The sequence below is a fragment of the Maylandia zebra genome, linkage group LG7, assembly GCF_041146795.1.
Source record: "Maylandia zebra isolate NMK-2024a linkage group LG7, Mzebra_GT3a, whole genome shotgun sequence".
Classification (NCBI taxonomy): domain Eukaryota; kingdom Metazoa; phylum Chordata; class Actinopteri; order Cichliformes; family Cichlidae; genus Maylandia; species Maylandia zebra.
In genome coordinates this window covers 66,896,219-66,919,824 of record NC_135173.1, presented here as the reverse complement: position 1 = coordinate 66,919,824, position 23,606 = coordinate 66,896,219, and the positions used below count along the sequence as shown (strand labels likewise).

The window sequence follows — 23,606 nt, the reverse complement described above, 5'->3', positions numbered from 1 at the left end:
GAACCTGGCAAGCATCAGAGGATGTATATTTTTATGACATCATGACATGTAAAACCTTAGAGGTGAAAGAACACGTGCTTTCCTCCTCACCTGACTGTATGCTGGTAAAAAAGAACGATCAAAAGGAGAAAAGTTCATGATCTTTACTGACACGCTGTGATATCTGATACTTGGTTGCAATTTCAGAACAACCTGTCAGCAATAGTGCAGACATACAAAGAGGATTTATAGCAAATGCATACATACATTTAAAACAGTGCCCCAGCAAACAGACAGGCATGCATGTCTCAGATCAGCACATCACACTGAATAATGGAACAGTCGGATGTGAGCATTAGCTGAGTGAGAGTTGGGGATGTGCTATATGAACACGATGCAGGCTGGATTAAACTTCTCTTCACATCAGTATCACAAACGTCACGCTGATAGTTTTATTGCTGCAGCGCTGTCACAAAGTCATTATTGGCTTAAAAAGGGTTTTCCAATATGGCATCACAACTACAAGAAGCACGCTAATACAGTGAGAGACATAACTGCCTGTACAGGCTGTTAAAAGAACACGGTGTATACACAAAGAACTGGATTTTCAGGAGTGGATTTGAAGAGTGGACAGGTCAACAGTCTGCTGCAGCCTGTTATTGTTTGCAGCAGCAAACAATAACTGTTGTTGTTGTTGTTGTTGTTATTTTTCCACAAATACAAACTGTTCAGCAAACAAGGCCATGATTAGTTAACAGTTTATCTGCAGTTGTTCAGCTGGTAGCCGTTTGTCCCTGAATCATCTACACTCTCTGTGTCGCCCTCAGATCCAGAGAGTATCTGAATGCCACACAGTGAGACTTACAGCAGGATCGCTCTCCTGCTCTGAGTGAGGCAGACAGTAACGCTGCCCTCTCCCACCACCACCAGAAACAGAAACGGAGACAATGCACTATTGATTTTCACAATCAGATATTTTAAATTATTATATAATCACATTTGGCGTATTTGTTGACAGCTCCAGTTTGTACTCATATCTAAACGGTGACGAAGCCACTCTGCTGACTTTGTGCAGGTGGTTTTCTCCAGAGACGGGGCTCCGAACAGTTAGCACCTCGTTGAAATGAAACACATTTGGCTGAACGATGTGTGGGATGTGAGGATGAGATCGGAGCAGCCGAATGTTCTTTTAAAAATTCGATGTCATGCCGTCGCAGAAGGCAGCTCACACAAGGATGAGACAGACAATGAGTAGAGTGTTTGTGCAGGGAGCCTTGACAGCACTGAAGCTCACTTCTTGTGTCTTGAGACATTTATAAACACCCAACACGATCACTATGAAAAGCCTGTGAAGTTTTCCTTATTTTGAAAACACAAAGACTTTCCCAAACTGCTTGCATCCCCGTCATTGAAAAAATCTTTAATTATAAGGATTTAAGCACATACAGAAAAAACACAACAATAGTGCCATAGTTGGCTTTGCAGCGTTTGATCTCGGATAGTAAGTGATCTGAAGCTTATCAGTAGGAGCCACGCTATCAGCCTCTCGGCATTTTGGCTCCGCAGACACATTTTGTTCCCTCGTACGAAGATGATTTTGGTGAAATATACTTTATTTTTATCCCCAAATGGTTTGCGGATGCAGCTGAAATAGCACTGATATGAAGCATCACTTATTAGTTACAACAACGTGTCATTCGCTGCCCTCACTTTACGTTCACGCTGCATCAAAGCCCATTTCAGGCAACAGAAGTCCAGGAAGAGCTTCTGAGCTTTGAGTCTTAAAAGTTAATTTGCCAGCTCTGGCTCTGGTGCGCACCTGCAACTTAACCATGATCACGCTGTGTCAAAAGCTGTCGAAATCCACATTCATCCCTCTCGCTTGGTTGGTCACAGCTGCTCTCTGTGACCGAGCAAAAGTTTTATGCCCGCCGGGAAGAAGTCTGTCTGCAATAAAGGTGTAATGCTAGATTCACTGTCGGTTCGCCAATACAAAGCTATCAATGTTCAGGTTGAATTAAAGAGCAGCTTATTGCCCGATTTTTACCTTGAACATGTCAGCTTTACATACCGAATAAGCCCTGAACTTGAGATCACTGCAGAGCTAATCAATGATGACATGCACTGGTTCGCATGTAGCACTTTTCTACTCGAGTGCTCGAAGCGCTTTTTACAAGATTCCCCATTTACACCTAAGTGCTTTTTATCTAAATGAGCACATCAGGGAGGTTCAGCGTCTCGATCAAGGAGGCAGACGACCAGTCTTCCAGTTAGTAGAGCTACAACCACCCAATATGTAGTCATACTGTGGTGGCCTTTCTAATATTTTGGCATCAGATTATTCACTTAAATTCAGCTTTATTTATATAGCTTTATATTGTAAGATAAAGACTCTACGCTAATACAGAGAAACCCCAACAATCAGACGACCCTGCTATGAGTAAACACTCGGCGACAGCGGGAAGGAAAAACTCCTTTTTAACAGGAAGAAACCTCCAGCAGAACAAGTCTCAGGGAGGGGCGGGGCCATCCGCTGCGACTGGTTAGCAAGCTGCATCCATAAACTGTACAGGTGCATTACACAGACACAGACATCTGCTAATTAACCTCCTAAGACCTGAACTCTTTCATAACATGCATTTTTAATTTCTCTTTGCTATTTGGGCTGATTGGGACCTGATGAATGTAAAAACAAAACTTACCAGATTTTTTTTTTTTTATTACCTGATTTTTGTTTCTGAGAAAAATTAAATCCACGTATGAGGACATTAGTTTTAAATTTTGACAGAACAGTGGCAGTATAACGTCCTCGTAAGTGGATGTCAGGCCCTTGTTGAGCAAAATTTAGTACAGTCCAAAATGTGATGCCCACATATGTGGATGCCAGGTCCCTGCAGGTTAATGCTAATTAAGATGCTAATAAAAAAAAAAAAAGGACTTCCACATTAGGTTCTTGCTTTGTTTAGACCCAAGGTGATTGCACATGTAATAAGTAGTCAGTATAAAGTGGCTTGATAAAGCCGAATAACTAGCTTCCTGTTTAGTTATCTGTGTTAAACACATAATGTTGGTACTTCGGTTAGAAATGCAAAGCAGGCTCCTGAGGATCTGTGATGGTCCTGTGAGAGCTGAGAACACAGAGGTTCATTAAAGAAGAAGACCGTGCTTACGGCAGTCAATATCCACCCTGTCACTTTCCACACAGCAGCACACATACGCTCAAATCCACTGGGGATTCATAATGGACTTAACCCTCAGCACTGAGGCTCTGTGCAGTACTTTGTGGGTTTGACTTGACATACATCTGCAGACTGGGTTGTGAGCCACGCTCACATACACGCACCTATTTTAAATCCCAAATGCAGCATAAGCTAGCAGTTCAGCTGCTCTTGCATACATTTGTCTGATCCCGTAAGCAGGAAGTGTGTAAGGACTTTGTGAAGTGTTGTACTTTTAAATCTGCGCGTCTGTGGACACACATGAGCGAGTCAATCAGCCGGGCACGGCGTTCATGTCATCGTTCATCAGAGTGACGTTCTCATGGCGGCAGGCTGCACGACGTAGCCTGTTAGCATTTCACACGCGGTGTCTCCGACACAGATTCAAACAGTTGTTGAAGTTTCTACTGTCACACACTGTCTTCTAAATCCTGCAGCGTATTTCCCCGAGGCTGCATTATGGCACCACAGGGAGGCTTTCCACTGCGCTGCCCCACAGCTAAATTCCTCCAGCGCAGCATTCGGGAGACTATTGTGGCCCGTGAGCCTCATGAAGCTGTCATCTGGGGGCTGCAAGAAATGCCTCCGACACTTGGCGTCAGGGAGTCAGGTACTGGGTGGGCTGCAAGAAGATGAAAATGCTCTGAAGAAAGGAAAAGCATCAAAAACCAACTAAATGGTGCATTTACCCTGCTGGAGACATAACGGCAGATTCATTTTTACCCTTGTTTTTGTACTGAGGGGATGCAGTGCCTGACTGAACGCTCATCTATCATTTATATAATATCCTAATTCCAAATTATAGGGATTATTTTTGTTGTTGTTGTTTATCTTTGACAGGTAAATAAAACAAAAACTTTTTAACAGCATTGCTGTTACAGAGTGTTATATGAAGGTTTAAGTTGGAGAAAGCTTACACTCCAATTTAGCGTTTTAGCGTCTTTTAGCTCATTGTTTTGGTTTTTACTAAAACTACTAGTGCTACTCATATTTATAATAAAATAACAAAACTTAATATATCGATGTCTTTTCAAAACACAGATGCATCACACTTTTAGCCAATCAGAGGATGTGTTAGATAAGAATATAAGATAACCTTTATTAGTCCCACATGTGGGAAATTTGTTGAAAGTGGACAGTGCAAAGTTACAGTAGCAAAAATTAAGAAAAACCATAAGTGGCAATAATAAATGTGACAGACTTTTAAATAGTGCGCCAAAATTTTTAAATTGCAATTTGTTGTTTTTATTTTCATTTTGTTTTTGACAGTTTGTTTGTGTAGCACATTTCATTAAATGCAAACAGTTTTTTTTCACCCGCCCACTGTCAGGTCAACGATGGGCGGTCACTGGTCGACTTCTACTTCTGCTGGAAGATGTTTGTTCATTGGTCTAAAGCAGGGGTCTCAAACCCGCGGCCCAGGTCACCCCTACTTTGATGTGAAGAAATCTAATGCAAGTAATTTTGAAGTAATTTTTGTCATTAGGGAGGATTTGTTTGTTGTCGAGTGCAAGTCAAAAATGATCTACAGCACTGACAGTGTGGATGGAACCAGCGTTACAAAGTTGTGCTTCATACTTCTGCTCCAGAATTCATACAAATAATTGACTTTGTACTCGATGTCATGTATTCAAAAACGTATTTCTTATTTTGAAGATATAAATCTGATAATAAATCATAATGTATTACAGAAATAGATCAAATAGGCAGAAGTAACGAGTAATTAAAATGATCTATCCATCAACATTAAGTGAAGCACACATGAATGAATCCATAATATAAAGCATATTATTCTTCATTACAAATACTTTGTTTTTGTGCTGTCTTATCACTTTTAGCATTAAGTACAATCCTGAAAAGAATGTAAATAGTAAATAAATACATCAGTGTGAAGGCACGGGGCAGTTCATCAGGCTGAAACCCAATTTTTTTACATTGCATTTATATCCGATAAAATGTTTTGATTTCCCACGGGACCCCCGCCTGCTTCCTGTGAGCTGCTGTAGACAGCTGTGCACACACATTTGAATATATTTCTGCTTTAATTACAGTCTGGAGCACGGAGCCCTTTGTCTGCTGCAGTTAAGGTACGCTTCATGAAACCGTAGCTTGCATTCCAGTCACAAGTTAAGATTCTGCTCGGCTCATCGGATGTGGAACTTGCCATCCAGTTCATCTGTTTCATCCAGTGCCCCCTGCTGTTACCCCACTTACCATCTTCCCATCCTACAAACATCCCTGGGATTCAGTTTTAGCTCCTCAGACTGTCCGTGTACTTTCACTTCAGCTGCCTGCAGCTACATCCCCGCTTCCAGCCGGTGGGGACGGCCTTTAGCCACAGTCAGATTCCCTCCGCGTTGGGGTAAAGTCGTCACACACGGCGATGGTGAATGAAGGAAACTCTGGGAGTGTAGCTACTGTTGTCCATGTTGTGCTGCTGGAAACTTTGTGAAATGTATCCTGAGGCTTTTTTTAAAGCTCTGTGTGGAGACTTGAATTTATGACATTTCTCCTTTTAAAGGACTTTGAAGAGTTTTAATGGCACTTATAAAAATGGTAATGCAGCAAAATTAATTCATTGTAATGGAATTGCTGCAACCCATTAAGCTTTGCCAGGCTTCACAGTGATGATATTTGAGTGAATGGAGAGGCAGAGATTCTCATATAAAGTCAGTTACTAAAACTCAGCTGTGTTGTAGCTCCAGGTTTTATTAAAGCTAAAGTTTCTTCCACATATGTTGGTGACAAGTGGAGGAAAAAAAGAGACTCCATGGAAATATCATCTTATATTGCATTCGTCATCTCTTGTCCATATTTGCCCCATTTTGCATTTGCTTGTGTTTTTTTATGCCATGCTGCACTGTGGATGTAACTTCTGTTCAGGATATCTCCGTGTCTGATTTCTCGTGTGCATAAAGGGTTTTATATGTTCTTGTCTATATTCAGATGAAGACCATAGTTAAGATAAAGTAGTTTTCATTATTATAGTTCCTTCACCTGCATAACTTTATAACGACCAACAAATAAGATGCTAGCAGTACAGTAAGAAGAAGAGAAAAATGCTAAATTAATTCCTCAGCTGAAGCTGAGAGACGTGTTGCCATGCAAATAAAGTCTGGGCCAGAATTCAGCCGCAGAATTAATCAGTTAGGCTACCAAGCTAAGCTCATTATAAATGAATGAAATTAAGTTGATTACTGAAGTGGAGAAGTAAAGTGGAGAGAGATGTACGAACGACGAGGCCGATGCAGAAGAGTCCGAAACCGCAGTTCCTCTGAGAGCCACTTGAGGCAGACTCCAAAACTGAGTCAGTCCCCATAGGCTCACATTTTAAAATGTTGAACTTTGCAGCAGTGGCCATGTTAATCAACAGGTTTATTTTCTTTACTTTTATTATCAGAATAAAATTGTGACTTTCTGTGAGGTACAGACCATCCAAGACGTGTGTTTGTATCACAGTTGTATAGCGTTCTCGTTCAAGTACGGTCACTTCTGCTAAAACAAGTGTGTAACGTCATGGTGGCTTCATCCGTCTTTTTGTACTGTATTGAAGCTTTGGAGTCTCAATTTGGCTACAGTTTACATTAGTTTGCTCTTTTAAGATGGCAGAAATCAACTTCAGCACTCAACTAAAAATACAGTAACTACTGAAAATACTCCATGAGCTTAAACAGAGTACTGAATAGCTCAGGGCGTTACAGTGCTGTCACTGGGTTCGTTCTCTTTAGCAGTAACACAAAAACATGAGGTGCCAATTTCAAATTACATTCATCCGCTCAGTTTAATGAGTTTACTCAAAGTTGATAAAGGCTGTTAGTTTGCTTATTTCACTGCAAGGAACAGTTAATGAAATAACCTGATTTCACATTAGTTTTACGTCTATTTACAAGTTAAATATCTTCTAAGAATCCCTCCTGATGTCATTGTGATCCCGAAACGACTCACACGGCCCTGCAGAAAGTGTGCTGCAGGTGCAGCCGGTGAAAACACACACTCCTCATCCTGTGATCTGCTTGCACACACTCCACATTCTGTGTAATACTCACCCTTGTTTTTCTTTCTAGCACTCTCCCTTTGCTTGCTCTGCAAACAGAGCTTTTTTCCCCTTTTCTTTGTACAGTTTCACCAGTTACTCTGGCTGTTCCACCTTCTGCCTTTTTAGTTACCTGAGGGAATCTAACTATGGGAAAAAAATCACTGTCTTCTTCCTGTTTTGGCTGCACAGTCGATCCTTCATTTTCCAGGGAGAGTTGGTGGCAGACAGAGCTGCGTCATGAATGCGAGGCTGTTCTACAGCAGCTACACTGTGCAGTAAACACTTATTTTAATAGTAACAAACAAATCAAATGTTGCCAGTTTTATTCAAATTGAATCCTTTTTTTATTCCTCAAGTTTAAAACAAAAAAACGCAAAACTTAAAATTGGGTTGTGAGCTGCAGTGAGTGAGGGCGCCATCAGATCACACACAGAGGATAACAGTGAGCCACCAACACAGCCTGCAGGACTTATCCTCTGCTGCTGTCCTGAAGAATTGTTTTCAGAGAGGTCAGCTGTATGTTTCTGAAACAACGGCGCTCTCCTGGGCATGTAATGCACCCTGACACAAATCTGCCTCTGGTCGCTGGCCACCTCTGGTGCCTGGATCCGACTGATGTCTCTTCCCCTCAGGCTGTGCTGCAGAGAAAGAAGGCTTCACTGGAGCTTACGCTGAGCTTGTATGGCTTCATAAAGAGGGGCACACATGCTGAAAACATTTTGATTGTTGTTTAGTGGTGCAATAATCTGTAGAAACTTGTTTTTATCTTGTCCTTTGGTGCTGAAGGCTCATTGCTTGGAGGCATTTCCCTGTCAGCGCTGCAGCTTTAACTTCCTCTCTGTTAACAGACCATAACGTTCTCTTTACCAGCGGTGACAGCCTGGCTCATTGTTTTTTACTTTGTACGTCTGTGTGGGTACCATCGTTTAATTTGGTTTATGTAGTTTATTGTAAAACAATATCAAACTTTGCAGGTGTGTCTTTGAGATCAGCAGTAATACTCGACTGTGGTTTGATCCAGGGGTACTGAATGGTGCACCCACTTTACTCACAGACAGTATAAAAAATGGGCGTGGCTTCCAGTGTGGAAGTCTCTAAAATCTGCATTATTTAAATGGCCGACAGGTGTCGACTTCATTAGACCTAAGCTCGTTTAAAGTTATATTAAATGAAAGACAGAGAAATCTTGATTTGTAAGTTATGGTTATTCTGTGAGGCAGATCCAGGTGATAAGTTATCAATCTCAGGCTGTGAGCCAATGAATGTGCAGCATTTCACTGCAGCTGGAAAACGAGTCAAGACAGCAGATGAAGTTTTTTTTGCTGGACATCAAAATAGAAATAATAAAATAGGGCCGTCGTTGTTTTTGTGACATGAAACTCTGAGGTGTGTGGTTACAGACAGGCAGACTGAACTGAGTGAGCTCACTCAGAATTGCAGTGCATTGCATACATTAAGAATTAAGTAACATATTCATTACAGACGCCTTTTTCTCCTGTGAATCCTCAGCAGTTTAGGCTCTGGGAACATGTGGGAACATGTGGGAACATGGCACAGGTGCCCCGACACTGTTAGACTTTGCTGAATCAGCACAGACATCGGGAGGTAGTTCAGAGTAGTATTATGATGGCCCCTTAGGGAGGTGATCCAGACTGGAAGGGCAGAGACTAGGACACCTGAGACATTATACAGCTCGTCTAGCTAGAGAACACCTTGGGGTCCCCCAGGAAGTGCTGGACGAAGTGGGACAGCTGGGCTGCTTTGCTTAGTCTGCTGCATCTGTGACCTGAACCCAAATAAGTGATATTATTATTGTAAACTTTAGTTCTTGACTGTTATTCTGTTTAGAGGGCTAAAGCAGGTGAAGGCTGAGAGGTACGTACATGCAGCGTAACACGGCCTGTTTTAGAGTGGCCATACTGTTAGCTTGATTGTACTTTCTTGTATCAATACGTGGTACAGGGGGGCAGAGCACACCTTTATTTCCACGACATTGTCAAAGACTTTACTGAACACATTTGTCACTGTCACTCGGTGTCTGTTGTCCAGCAGTCAGCAGCAGCACGAGTGTCTGCTCTTCAATCCTCTCAGGCTTAGTCTGATCTCCTCTGCAGGACTACGGACACAAGCGCCTGATACTGTTGTTTTGTTGTGTGGCTCTGCTGGTCTGATTGATTTATTGTGACGCGCTGCTTCCTGCATGCCAATCACAGCGCAGGCCCGATGGAACGGCAGCGGCTTGTCTGAAGGCGGGATTTGCAGCGGATGAATCTGACAGTTTTACTCACCGTTTCCTGAATCTGTCACGATGGCTCTCAGCGAGATGAACCACGCTGACTGCAATCCTGCAGACAACAAGGAGATATACAGCTGGTACCCTCCGGCTAAATAGCTCGAGGTCACACACTGGGTTGCTTCCTGCTGAGACAAGGTTATCACTGAGGTCACTGGAAGAACACCTAAATCATTTGGATGTCGCACACTCTGCTGTTGACCACAGTGGCGCTGGCTGTAATGATACAATGCTGCAGGTTTTTCTTCACCAGTACGTTGTTGCCTCACGTATTCTTTAGCCCTAAAGAATGAACATTTCTACATTTATAGATTGGCCTGTGCAAAAATGTTGCCAGTTTGTGTTTTATGGTTAGATATCGTGTTTTCGTGGATTAATATTACTGCTGCATTAACATTTATGTTGTACTAAATTACTTCATTTTCCGTTGGCTAGCAGAGATGGGCAGTAACGCGTTACTTGTACTGGTAACGCGTTACAAGTAACGAGTAAAGTAAGGGATTACTATTGCAAAAACGGTAATTAGATTACTGTTACTTTCCCGTAGGAACGCTGCGTTACTGCGTTACTAAAACCGTGATTTTTTGCGAGAATGTCTCATGACAGTGACGTAAGCGAGTGCGCCGTTAGTGACAACAGCTGTGTGCAGATCAACAATGGATCACATATCGAGTGCAGAGAGAGTATGAGCGTGCAGCGTTTAAAGCGTGGAAGTACTGACCTTACTTTGAGTTTGATTCCATAAAAAGTGACAAAAACATTAGCGTCTGTTGTGCGTGGGAAGAAAACTTCTTTTTACAGCGAAAAAAACCCCTAAACTTCCAACAAGCACCGAGTAGCTACGACGTAATGGCAAACTCACAGAGAAACTCGCGGATTCTTCCACTGACCGCGGCACACCTGCACCAGGGTAAACCTCCGCCTGCCCCACTCCTGCTTTACAGGTGAAAATAGAGCAACAGGACCGCTGAGTCTTTGACTTTATTTATTTTCTGCTGTGTTTTACTTGCATCTATTTGAAAGACTGAGTGTAAACACACAAAATATTTTATTTTATGTGCTGGAATGTGCAGAAAGTAGGTTTAAATGTTAAACTAATTTATTCAACTCAGAGAATGTTGCAGATAATTAAATTTTTGCTTGATGCATAAAATTAAAAGATTAAAACTAATAAATAGGGTTGCAAAGGGGCGGAAAATTTCCGGTAAATTTCCGAAAAGTTTCCGGTAAATTTCCATGGTAAGTTAAGCTTGGGAATTTTGGAAATATTCCATATTGGAAACTGTCCATGGAAATAATGGGAATTATGGAAATTAATGGGAATTTAGGAGAACTAACTGGGAATATATTATTTCCAAGCATAAATATGAACAGAAATCATAAGAAAACCTCCATGCAAAATGTTTTCAACAGATATTTAAACAGATTTATTTGTAAGTACAGTAGAATAGAACACGTTTCAATAACTTGTTTCATGGATGAATAAAAACAGAAATGTTGAGTTCAATATTACCATCCCCTAACCCCGCTCATTCAAAAATGCCCCCTGTCCAAAAATCTCCACAAAGTCCCATTCAAAAGGTTAAATGAAAAATGCCACTTATCCTCCAAAACGTCCCATTAAACATTCAAATCTTCCTTCAAGCAATCCTCTTTTCTCATTTTTGCTCAGTCAATAGACTCTTCCTGGACCTCATCATCATCCAACAACATGTCCACTTCCTCAGCATCCAACTCTGAGTCTTCCTCTTCAGTGTCACTTTCCAGCTTTGTTGAGGATGGCTCTGTGTCAGGCTCAAAGAGCCGTAGGTTTGCCCGAATGCCGACCAGCTTTTCCACTCTCACATTTGTGAGCCTGTTGCGAACCTTTGTGTGGGTGTTCCCAAACAGTGACCAGTTGCGCTCGGAGGCGGCTGATGATGGTGGGATTTGGAGGAGGATGGAGGCTACAGGTGCAAGGGCCTCAGATTCACATAGTCCCTTCCACCAGGTGGCTGCAGATATGTGCTGGCATGACTGCCATATTCCATCCCCTTTCCAAAGGCCTTGCTTTGTTCGATACTTTGCCAAACTGCCTAGAACTTTGCCTTTATCGAGACCCAGGTGGTCAGACATGGCTGTAATGACCGCATAGGCACCGTTGATCTCTTCCCCGGAAAGTATGCCCTTGTCATATTTGGGGTCCAGCATGTATGCTGCTGCATGCACTGGCTTCATGCAGAACTCCCTCCGCTGTTCCAATGACTTGGCCACAGCCGTTTCCTCTGCTTTCAGTAGTAGGGAAGTGGGCAGAATTGTCTGGATTTCTTCTTTGAGTTCTGCAAAAAGGCACTGGACATCTGACAAGATGGCACCATCCCCCTCTATCTTCGCTATTGCTGCTGCAATAGGTTTGAGGATTTTCTGACTGCTAGATACTCTTTCCCAGAACACATCATCCAAGATGACCTTCTTGATGTCACTGTCGATGCCTACAGACTGGGATATGGCCATCTCTTGCAGAGACTCCTTTCCCTCCAGAAGGCTGTCAAACATGATAACAACACCACCCCATCGCGTTATGCTGGGAAGCTTCAGTGTAGTACTCTTGTTCTTTTCCTTTTGCTTTGACAGAAATGTAGCGGAAGTTACTTGTTTGCCTTTAACATATTTCAGAACTTGCTTCACTCTCTTATTCAGAGTGTCCATTGTTTTTAGTGCCATTATGTCTTTTAGGAGAAGGTTTAGTGTATGGGCTGCACAGCCAATAGTAGTTATATGAGGGTAGGTCTCCTCCACATGTGCCCAGGCAACCTTCATGTTGGCTGCATTGTCAGTGACCAGTGCAAAAACCTTATCTGGTCCAAGGTCATTGATGATCACTTTTAGCTCATCTGCAATGTATTGGCCTGTGTGTCTGTTTTCCTTTGTGTCTACACTCTTGTAGAACACAGGCTGAGGAGTGGTGATTATGTAGTTAATAATTCCTTGTCCCCTGATATTGGACCATCCATCAGAGATGACTGAAATACAGTCAGCTTGGTCAATGGTCTGTTTCACCTTTGCTTGAACTCGACTGAACTCTTCATCCAGTAGATGAGTAGACAATGCATGTCTGGTTGGGGGAATGTATGCTGGTCGGAGAACATTCAAAAATCTCTTCCAGTACACATTGGATGTCAGCATCAGGGGTGAGCCAGTTGCATAGATTGCACGAGCGAAACACTCATCTGCGTTTTTCTGGCTAGTGTCATCCATAAAATCAAAGAATCCTCTGATGCCAGAGGGACCAGGAGCTGATGAGTGGGTATCTGACTCTGATACAGCTGAAACAGATTCATTTTCCCCTTGAGTGGAATTCCTGGCTGCTGCATGTGTTGGGCCTTGAGGAATTTTTTTGCACTTTGCAATGTGCTGCTGCATTTTTGTGGCATTCTTCACGTACGTCTTATCACAATACTTACACATATATACAGATTTCCCTTGTACATTAGCTGGTGTAAAATGTCTCCACACATCAGATAGCGCACGTGGCATTTTTCTGTAAAATAAAACAAGAGCTTGTAAAAATGCTAATGCAATGCAAGAGATCGTAATAATACAATTGCAATATGATAATAAACAGATATAAATAGTAAGGCTAGCTAAACAACTGGAATGATCTTCAAAACAAAACAACCAAATGAGGAAGCTAGCATCTTCTTTATGTTATACTAGCTATGGCTTATTTAGCATCTAACAGATGCTAGCATTTTATTTAGCATCTAACAGATGCTAGCATTTTATTTAGCATCTAACAGATGCTAGCATTTTATTTAGCATCTTATCAGATGCTAGCATTTTATTTAGCATCTTATCAGATTGCTATCTACCAGATTAATACATTTTATGTGATATTCACAATTTAAACATTTAATGAATATATTTTCCCATAATATCATCAAAACTTACCTCACTTGTTAAGTCCACAGGCTCAAATGTGTGCCTTTAATACTCTTTGTCCTTCAGGCTCAAAAGTGTGGTCCATGTGTACATGTGATGGAGGCATGCACAGTGCCAGTAGGTGGTCTCAATAGCCATGCAGCAAGCTTGTGCTCTGTACATGTGATTAAGGAATGGCATGGATATTCAAGTGTATTTGAATTGCATTTGTTTGTTTTTGTCAATATTATGCTAAAATATACTTTCCTCAACTATATTTAAGTTCCCTAAGAAGAGCCAACCTTCAATTTTGAAAATTCCCACTTTATTCCCATAAATTCCCGTTAATTCCCGTTTATTCCCATAAATTCCCGTTAATTCCCATGGAAAGATTCCATCTTTGAAAATTCCGGGAATTTTGCAACCCTACTAATAAAACAAGTTTTAAAAAGAGACTTTTCCATTTGATTACATTTTGTATGATGGATTATGTAGAAAAAGTAGAATTGGGCTGAAAGATCTATCGCTTTATCACCTATTCAGGTTGTAAATCGTGTTTTTAAAATGTAACTAAGTAACTAAGTAATTACTTTTGAAAGTAAGTAATCAGTAAAGTAACGGGATTACTTTTTTGGGGAAGTAATCAGTAATTAGTTACTGATTACTTTTTTCAAGTAACTTGACCAACACTGTTGGCTAGTTTAATCAAGCTTGACAGGACATAATTTTTTTTTATTAAGGAGAAACTGTTTTGACTTTGGTCCAAAAAAGTTATTTAAAAAAACCCCATAGATGCTCTCACTGGTTTAATGCTGGAAAGCTGTCTCTCCCAGTGCCAATGATGCTGTAAATGGCCTTGGCCTCTCATTAAGGAGCGGACTGTTAAAAATGTGTTGGTTTGTCCTTCAGAATTTGGACGGAGAGCTGCGCCTGAGCAGCTGTGACATCACAGTGTACAGATGCAGAGAACAGGTCTGCCTCACTTTGGCACGGTGAGTTATTTTTAGAGTGCAAAAAGTTGCTCATCAAAAAGTGCCAAATGCATCTGAAAAAGCTGTTGCAGTCGTAGAAACAGGAGAAGGCGAGAGAGACACAGGGAAATGAGAAAAGGGCCTCAGGAACGGTGTTGGGCCTTGTGCTGCTATAACTTATGAACAGACACACTCGGGCCCAAAGGGCATTTTTCAATAAACAATCAATACACTGATAAGAGAAATATAGTCTTCACAGCACCAAAATATCTAAAGTTCCCTGGGAAGAGTCCTTGTGGGTGAAACCTGCTTTCATTACTGGATGATGGAGGCTCTGCTCACTGCGACCTTCAATGCCGCAGAAAGTTTTCTGTAGTCTTCCCCAGATCTGTTCCTCGATACAGTCGAGTCGGACGTCTACACTTCTGTTTGTGCTCTAACATGCACTGGTAGCTATGAAACCTTATATAGACGGGCTGTGGCTTCCCAAATCATGTCCAGTCTAAAGGATTTACTATTTTTGTTCTTATTATTAGTAAATTTACAAGAATTTTACACAAACTTTGTTTCCACCTTGTCATTGTGGGGTGTTGTGTGTAGAACTTTGAAGTGAAAAATGAATTGAATCCATTTTGGAATAAAGCTGTAACATGACAACATGTGGAACGAGTGAAGCCCTGCGAATACAATCATTGAGTTTTCTTCTCAAATCTCCTAAGAATCCTGTTTATTTAAATGTGGTTACTTTGAATAATAAAGTTTTAAAATGTTCAGTTTGGATGTGGGGAAACACACACGGTGTACATTTTTAGCCTTTATAGTTGTGTTTGACTTGTGTCGAACAACATGGGTCGTAGTTTAAATGTGTAACAATGACAGAAAACTCAAGTATGGACAGTAAACTGCACATCAAAGATGGAGATACCCACCGTGACCCCACCGGACTGGCCAGTGCCTTCTGAAGGCTCAAAGATCCGGAGTGAAACAGGAAGGGGAGGGTAATAAAAACACAGACTTTCAAAATAAAGCAGAGAGAAAAGTGAGACCAGCAAAGAAAAGGCACAAAAAAAGAAAAACACATAAGGATTTCAAACAAAATCATATTTTACTGCAAAGATTATGAAGAAGAAATGACACAAATTTTCAGTTGGGCTGAACTGATAAGAATTTATGTGTCAGGACTGCATATTATCATTATTATTATCATTATTATTATTATTATAATGAAATTCCTCATATGAAAAGGTTTAAAGGTCATGCGTGGACAGACATGAGAAAGTGTAGAAACCGTATCCTGACCTGCTCTCAGTGTCAGCCAGTGTTGGCCTCAAACACTGAGCAGAGAGACAGATTACTACCAACATCTCAGGGCTGATGGAAGCAGTTTGGATCCTTGGAGATTGTGTCTAAGCATTCCCAGGTCTCAGCAGCTCTATGAGTACAATGCTGTTATTGTAACAAACAAAATGATGTGAATAGGACGAGGTGCAATGAACCGAATTTAAATGATGATTTAGGAGTTTGGAGATTGTTAGTGAAACTAAACACTGAGGTATATTTTGTTAAAAATATATGCATTTGTACACATTTTAAGCCACTGCAGTGGAAAATGTGGAGATGCTGTAGAAAGCTCTGTATGACTAAAAATGTTGGTTAGCACACGTGATCATCTTCTGGCCCTGACCCAGATTTGAATGGCATTGATTTTGTTAATATTCAAAGAGTAATCTGAGGAAGCACCTGAGCTCACCACACTGTGCTGTTCCTCCGCAGCTTTCTCCACTTTTGTGTGGGATAATCTCCCCTGAAGAGAGGAGCTGTGAGATTCAAAGCTCTGCACTACACGGCACACACACGGAGGCCGCGTTTTATTTCCTTTCTCAGACTGGATGCATTTGCTTTTTTGCTTTGGAAACATTATCTAAGATGAGTGAGTTTGCCACCCACCGTTGTTCTCTGCCATCTAAGGCCTGCAGCTGCAACACATCCTCCCAGCTTCTCCATACCATCAACTTTCAAAGACGCCGTTTGATTGTTGAATGTCTTTAGCTTGAAGGATACCCCACATCTCAGTCTTTCACTTATACTATGTTTCAGTCCTGGACCTGCTGGAGTAAGGCTAAGAGTTTCTGAAATGCAGTGGACACCATGACTCCTGCAGATGTTCAAGATGAGAAGTGTGAAGAGGACATGTAATATTTCCCCTCTTATCAAAGACCTCTGTCAGCATTAAAGATGTTTCCTTCTGTTTGATGCATGGCCACTGACAGTTAAACCTTGAATATGATGCAGACATACAAAGCTCTGTTGTTCACTCAAAGCAAAGCTAAGCAGTGCTTCTTATATCCGCATTGTGTTTGGTGTAAATAGGTGAGATTTGCACTGCTTTTTAAATAATTCAATAACTTTCCAGAATTTATTACTGAAACCATTCAGACAGGTGATAACAATACACCATTATATGACCAGTTCAGCCACAGTTAACTTCACAGTTTTATCCTACTCTGGCGCTAGAGTAAGCTAATCTCCCTGAGGAGGTAGAGCAGGTAAACCACTAATTGAAAAGTTGGTGGTTTGATCCCAGTCTGCATGCCGAAGCATCCTGGGGATAGATACTGAACCCTGAGTAAATATTGAACACCCAGCTTGTTTGATCAGCATGCAAATAAGTGCTGGTATGAAAGCGGGACTGAGGCATGCTGTAAAAGGCGCTTTAAGAACCAGTCCACTTAACATTTCCCACCACTGGCTGCCCTCACAAGCAGGTTTGAGGAGGAGATGAGAACCCGAGCTGTCTGTAGATCGAGCTTTTGTGTTTGTGTTTCTACTGTCAGGAAAAGTAAAACTGACAGAAATAGATACACAAGATAAATCTGTAGTTAACGGTGTGATGGTGGTTACTTTAAAATGATATTAATAACCTTTAATTAAAAAGAAAAAGAAGGATTTAGTCCCTATAAAAAGTAATAATTACATGACTTTAGCTTTACTGCGCAGAGTTAGGGTTTCTGTGTACCTGTAGGTAGGACTAATTGGAAGGTTGGTGGTTTGATCCCAGTCTGCTCCAGTCTGCATTACTCTGGAGCAAGACGCTGCAGGTAATCTTCATCGTTATAAGGTCATTTTCACTGAGCGACTCTCCTGTTCGTGCTAACAGGTCTCATCGCTCCCTGTTATGACTTTTGTCTTTATATTCGAGGCTGCTGTGATTAATTAATTCCAGTTTAATTTCTGCATAATGAAAAATGCACGACGCCATTATTGGTCATTTATTTTTAGTGCATAATTTACCACAGTGTGTGTAATCAGACCTGCAAGTAGGCTGTGTTCGGTGGATCTCCCCCAGGTGCTGGCTCCTCACTGTGGCTCAGTGAAGTACTCGGTGCCCTTCGGCTGTTCTGTTCCAGCGTTCGGTGCTACAAAGCAGCTGCCTCGCGTCAGACAAACGGCAGACCGCTGGTGAGCGAGGCCCGAGAACTGTTTGGGTTCGGCCGCATGCTCACAGAGAAGCTTTTCCCTCCGATTTTTCTGACGTGCATCTTGATCACATCTGCGCTCGTGTCTGCTCGCGTTGTGCACCAGATTTTAATGAGGACACACTTATTTCTAAGGAACTCCTTTGTGCTTTTGGGTTACGGAGCTCATTTAAGTACCACCACCGAGTTACGTGCAGACATTGAAATATTTTCTAATTAGTGCATTAATTAGCTAAATGAGTGACCTCATTAGCATAGCTGGTTATGTTTAATATGTCATGGTAATTAAAATGGCATGTTAGACGGCTCCAGTCCTTCTGGTTAAGACACAGAGATGAAGTCAGCAAAAAAAGGAAAAAGGCTGCAAACCAAACATTTTAGGGTAAAGGTCGCAGACAAAGGACAGTTCAACCTTTGAATAACTGCTTTACATTTACTTATTCATCTCTACAGTGTGAGCCTGGTTCTACCAGAGGTTCCTTCCTGTTGAAAGGGAGTTTTTCCTTCTCACCATCACCGCGTGCATCCTCAAAGGGGGTTATCTGATTGTTGGGGCTGCTGTTGTGATTTGGCACTGTATAAATAAAACTGAATGGAATATTCATATGCAATAACTCTTCTCTTCTAAAGTTGGCTATTTATTTCTGAATTCAACAGGTTCATTGATTCCACATAAATTCCCAAAAAACTCCATACACTCGGTTCATATAGCCCGTGTGACCATCAGTATAAAGGTTTATCTAAGTATGGACCCTTATAGTGTGGAAATGGATGGTCTGAGAGACAGCAATAATGTATTGAGAGCAGACGGAGTTAAAAATAGAAAGTTATACTTAATTTTCAATTTTTCAAATTGTTTTTTGCTCTTTAACAGGTGGATGAAAATACAGTTACTGACAAGAGGACACAGGAATGGAAAGGCAGGCACGCATACCGATACATTTAGACTTGAATATGGTCTAATACAGCGGTCCCCAACCCCCGAGCCTCGGACCGGTACCGGTCGGTGAGTCGTGTGGTACCGGGCCGCGAGAGTTGAGGCTCAGGTGTGAAATGTAGTTTTCAGGGTTTTTATTGGTTTTCAGCGTTATTTTGGTATCGTTTTGATCGTTAACTCGGTTTTCCTGGGTCTTTTCACGTGTGTTATGAATAAATTTTCTTTTTTTCGGTACCGGTACTAGTTTTATTTTGTTGTATTTATCCGCAACACCTTAAAGGCCGGTCCATGAAAATATTGTCGGGCATAAACCGGTCCGTGGCGCAAAAAAGGTTGGAGACCGCTGGTCTAATACATCCATTTACCAACTATCTGGATGGATGATAGACTCTCAGTGGTTCCATATGGGTTTTTGTTAATTTCTCACCAAGTTATGTTAGGGTACCCGGGTCTAGTGACCCAGTGGGTTTGGTTCTGTGTGTTGTATTCGTTGACTTGGTGTTTCTGTTGTTTGGTTTCTGTATTTCTTGCTTCCTAGGTTCTTTATTGTCTCCTGATTTCTGTCTTGGGTTTTGTTTGTATGCCTTCCCTGTGTTTAGTGTTATGCCTTTTTCGTGTCTCTGTGTCAGGTTCGTGTTGCTGTGTTATGTTTCCTGTTTTACTTTGAAGGTCAGTGTCTTATGTGAACGTGTCTGGGTTTGCTTCCCTAGTCTTGTTAGCCCTGATTTCTCCCTTCTGTGATTCCCTGATTGCTCCTGTGTGTATATAAGCCCTGTGTTTCGTTTTGCTTGTTGCTGGTCCGTCTGTGTTGTCTCCCCGAGTCTCCCTGTGTTCCTCGATGCTGTCATTCTTCATGTACCTCCACGCTCCGTCTTCTTGTGTTCTGATTTGTTGTTTAGTTCGTAGTTTTTCCCAATTTAGGTTATTTCTCAGTTCTGTTCTCGACATCCTCGCCTTTTGTTTTATGTCCTTCCCCACAATAAAGCTCACTCACATCAGCAGTGCCTGCTTCTTGGGTCCTCACTCGTCACCCCACTCATCTGTCATCGCAGCCGTGACAAGTTAATCAAAATCACAAAAACCCATGCAAGTAAACCAGGGGTGTCAAACTCGTGACCTGATGACTTAAAAGCTCTTCATGTCTCTCACATTGCGTCCCGTTTTTTATGGCTTATTTCAGTAATCGGTGAGGTTACTGTGGCGGTTAGAAACCTCATGATTATGCAACATGTTGCATGAAGTAACTGCTGCTGTAGCTGTGTGCTGTTATGTAGAACCAGCCTCGCTGTTACTGATCCCAGGAAACACAAGCAGTTCCATCTGTGTTGGCCAAACAGGCGAAATTTTCACATAGAGGCCTAACGATGTGGACCTAACCCACCCTGCACGCTGACCCGAAACAGGCAGTTTCTGATCCAGTCAGCGCACACGCTGCATCGGGGATTTGTGAATTTGAAGCTTTAACAAAGCGGGCATTTATGGATGCTCATTATACACGCAGGTATGTGGATGTATGTTTCCAAACAGCACACAGGCCCTTTCAGAGACCAAAACACTTTCCAGTCCTGCTTCCCTCAGTTGAAATATGAATGATGTTAGGAAACTGTTTGAGCGCACACGGATTGCTGTGACTTCAACAGAAAAATGCACTTCTAGAAGAGGAACGATGATTGAATGTAATGGAAGCGAAATGAAGCGAGGTGCTGCTATCGAAAGGCTATTGTTGCTGCGGCGACACAGCTCGGCGCCATCCTGACGAGCCGTCACTCACTCCGGCGGACACAAAGAAATCTCTCTGCACACTCGGGTTTGAGAACGCTGCGACTTCTCGACGTTTGAGGCGGGGCCTCGTACGAGCGGCAAATTGAATCTGAGGGGAAGTGGAATTTAATTCTCCTCAAGGTGAACAGCACAGAAGAGGTCACAGCACGGCAGTGAACAGCTTTCCTGCTGCTGATGGGCTGTGTTTCACATATGAAACACGCAGGAAAAGACTTCCTCAGACACAGGTCCCTCACACCGGTTCAGCCCATTTCATGCAGTAATGGAGAAAATGAAAAGACAGCAGAATTATGTCAGTGAATTATCAGAGCAGTCTTCATCAAACCGCTGTGCCTCTTAAATAAAATGATGAAAGAGAAGTGGAAGAGAGGAGCACTGAAGGGACGGGATGGGAGGGCAACATGAGAAAGAATAGCAGGAGGAGGCAATGGGAGGGTAAAACAGGGATGCTGGAGGAAAAGAGGTGGTTTAGACAAGAGTGCCGTGTGTTTGTGGAGAAGAGGGAGAAAGTGTGTGTCTACGTGTCGGAGGGGGAGAGATTGAGAAAAAAGATAAAAGGCGAGTGAGACAGGATGAAGAAATTTAAGGAAAAGAGAGAGAGACGAGAAAGACTTTCAATCTGTCTCCAGGGAATTACCTTTCTTGTTGATGCTCCGGCTCCGAGATAATCAGGTGTTGCAATTCAACTTCCCCGAGGATCCAAGAGCAGATTACAGAACAATAAGCCCATCACACCACCACCACACACACAAAGTACACACAGTTGTGTTCCATCCTTTTGTCCACATTCAAATCCCAGATGCCTTTGGGAATATTTGAGAAAATTATCTTTGTGTGTTTGACGCATGTGTGTGCATACAGTGCGATTAATGTGATGTAATGTAATGTAATGCACCTGCAGCACATTTGTGTGTCTGTGTGTGTGTTTGAAGCAGCAACAGGAGGGAGGAGGTGGTGTTTTGTGTCTTCAGGTGGAAAAAACCCTTTAAACACACACTAGCGCACACTCACATGCACACACTTCCCAGAGCTATGAGCTGTGAACAGCAGGGTGTCTTTATAAAGTCTGCGTGTGCATGTGAGTCCACGCATGCACAGAAATGCTGTAACATTCCCAGCATTCCTTCGGTGTCTGCTGTGAAACTCTTTTATTCCACGTTAGGAAACGTAAATAATGAAGTGCCACTGCTTTAATGTTTGGCTGTGCACCTTGAGGAAACGCTCCTCTTTGTTTTCTTACTGCCTTAATAGAGAGATAAACATTACACAATTTCCTGAATCCTCTTTGAAGCAATTGTTTTAATAATTTGCAGTTCAAGTCTTCTGAGTTTTTGTAGCTTATGGTATCTTTTGAAATCGATCAGTCTTTTTTTGATTGTTGGATATTAGACACCTGCAGTATTTATTTTCAAATGCAGCAGCTCATGCACATAAATGAACAGTGAAGTTGTGCTTGCACAAAGCACGAGGGGCAGCATAGATGCAAGGTGGGTGGCAGTGTTACTGCACAGCAGCTTCTGGGTTTGAATCCAGTCGGGCTTTTTGCTTGGTACATATTAAACACCTGCAATACTTATTTTCATTTTGGTAGAGGCTGTAATATTCCCTCCATTCCTGTTGAAACAGAAGGAATTTGGCAGCTGCAAATTTCAGTTGAGCTTACAGGCATCTCATCTGAGCGCGACAGTTTAGGTCTTGTTCCAAATCTCGGCAAAGTGGTGACACATTAAAATAACTTGCTACTTACATACAACTGATTGTTTGAACAGAGGATCTTGGAATCTGCAGCTGTTTAGGAATGGCTCACAGAGTCTTCCCAATTTGTGTAAATCAATAATTCTCTTTTTTGCATCTTCAGCACGAGGCTGCAATCGCAAAACTGCCCAGATGGAAGAGAAAAGTTCTGCAGGTGATCTTTGAACAGAGCCCTAAAATATAAGTCCATGTGATCCTGGAGATATTCCAGTCTGGATTTAGGGAGACCCACAGCACAGAGACGGCTCTCCTAAAGGTTTTAAATGATCTTAGATGTAACTGGGACTCCCAACAGCTCTCAGTCCTGGTGCTGCTGGATCTAAGCGCAGCCTTTGATACAGTAGACCACGCTATTCTTTTAAACAGACTGAAACACATGGTGGGCGTCTCTGGTGCTGTACACAACTGGTTCACTTCCTGTCTCTCTGACAGAACTTTTATGGTGAGTATGGATACATGCTCCTCTAAGATCCATAAAATGACATGTGGTGTGCCTCAAGGGTCGGTTCTAGGCCCTGTACTTTTTAATTTGTATATGCTCCCTCTCGGCGGTGTCATCAGGAGGCATGGAGTGAACATCCACAGTTACGCTGATGACACGCAGCTGTACATCTCTGTGTCTCCTGATGACACCAGACCAATGGATGCTCTTTTTAACTGTATTCTAGATATAAGATCTTGGATGGCAGAAAACTTTTTACAGCTTAACCAGGACAAAACTGAAGTTTTAATCGTCGGTCCCGAGGCTCAGAGAGAGAAACTCTTGTCTAAATTAGAGGCATTTTCACTATGTTCTTCGCTACAAGTGAAAAACCTGGGTGTTATTTTTGACTCTGAGCTTGGTTTTATCCCACATGTTAAACATGTAACTAAAATTGGATTTTATCATCTAAAAAATATAGCCAGAGTCCGCCCTATTCTCTCTCGGGCCAACACGGAGATGCTGATGCATGCTTTTATTACCAGTCGCATTGATTACTGCCCTGCTCTCTGGTCTTCCTAAGAAGAATATTTCAACTTTACAACTCTTGCAAAACTCGGCAGCTCGTGTGCTGACGAAGACCAGAGGGCGGGCCCACATTACACCGGTTTTAGAATCGCTGCACTGGCTCCCCGTGTGTTTCAGGATCGATTTTAAAGTTCTTTTATTGGTTTTTAAATGTCTTAATGGTCTTGGGCCTTCTTATCTCTCAGATCTGCTTTTACCATACGAACCCTCGCGGACCCTGAGGTCCTCTGGTACTGGCCTTTTGATTGTC

General features: G+C 42.1%; 2 protein-coding genes across 3 annotated transcripts in view; one reads left to right on the top strand and one right to left on the bottom strand.

Moving 5' to 3' along the window:
- The window catches only part of galnt18a (UDP-N-acetyl-alpha-D-galactosamine:polypeptide N-acetylgalactosaminyltransferase 18a), a 184,199-nt gene that overhangs the window by 12,698 nt on the left and 147,895 nt on the right, over positions 1 to 23,606 (top strand). The window lies entirely within an intron of this gene.
- On the bottom strand, positions 10,930 to 13,990 carry LOC143419582 (uncharacterized). Its single transcript, XM_076886947.1, has 2 exons — positions 13,457 to 13,990; positions 10,930 to 13,046 (listed from the first exon to the last, which is right to left on the bottom strand). Exon 2 carries the CDS (start codon positions 13,040 to 13,042, stop codon positions 11,195 to 11,197), a length of 1,848 nt encoding a protein of 615 aa, XP_076743062.1. The 5' UTR covers positions 13,043 to 13,046; positions 13,457 to 13,990; the 3' UTR covers positions 10,930 to 11,194.

What these genes read in the sequence shown, in the direction of transcription:
- LOC143419582 (XM_076886947.1), bottom strand. Translation starts at nt 13,042, where the DNA reads ATGCCACGTGCGCTATCTGATGTGTGGAGACATTTTACACCAGCTAAT.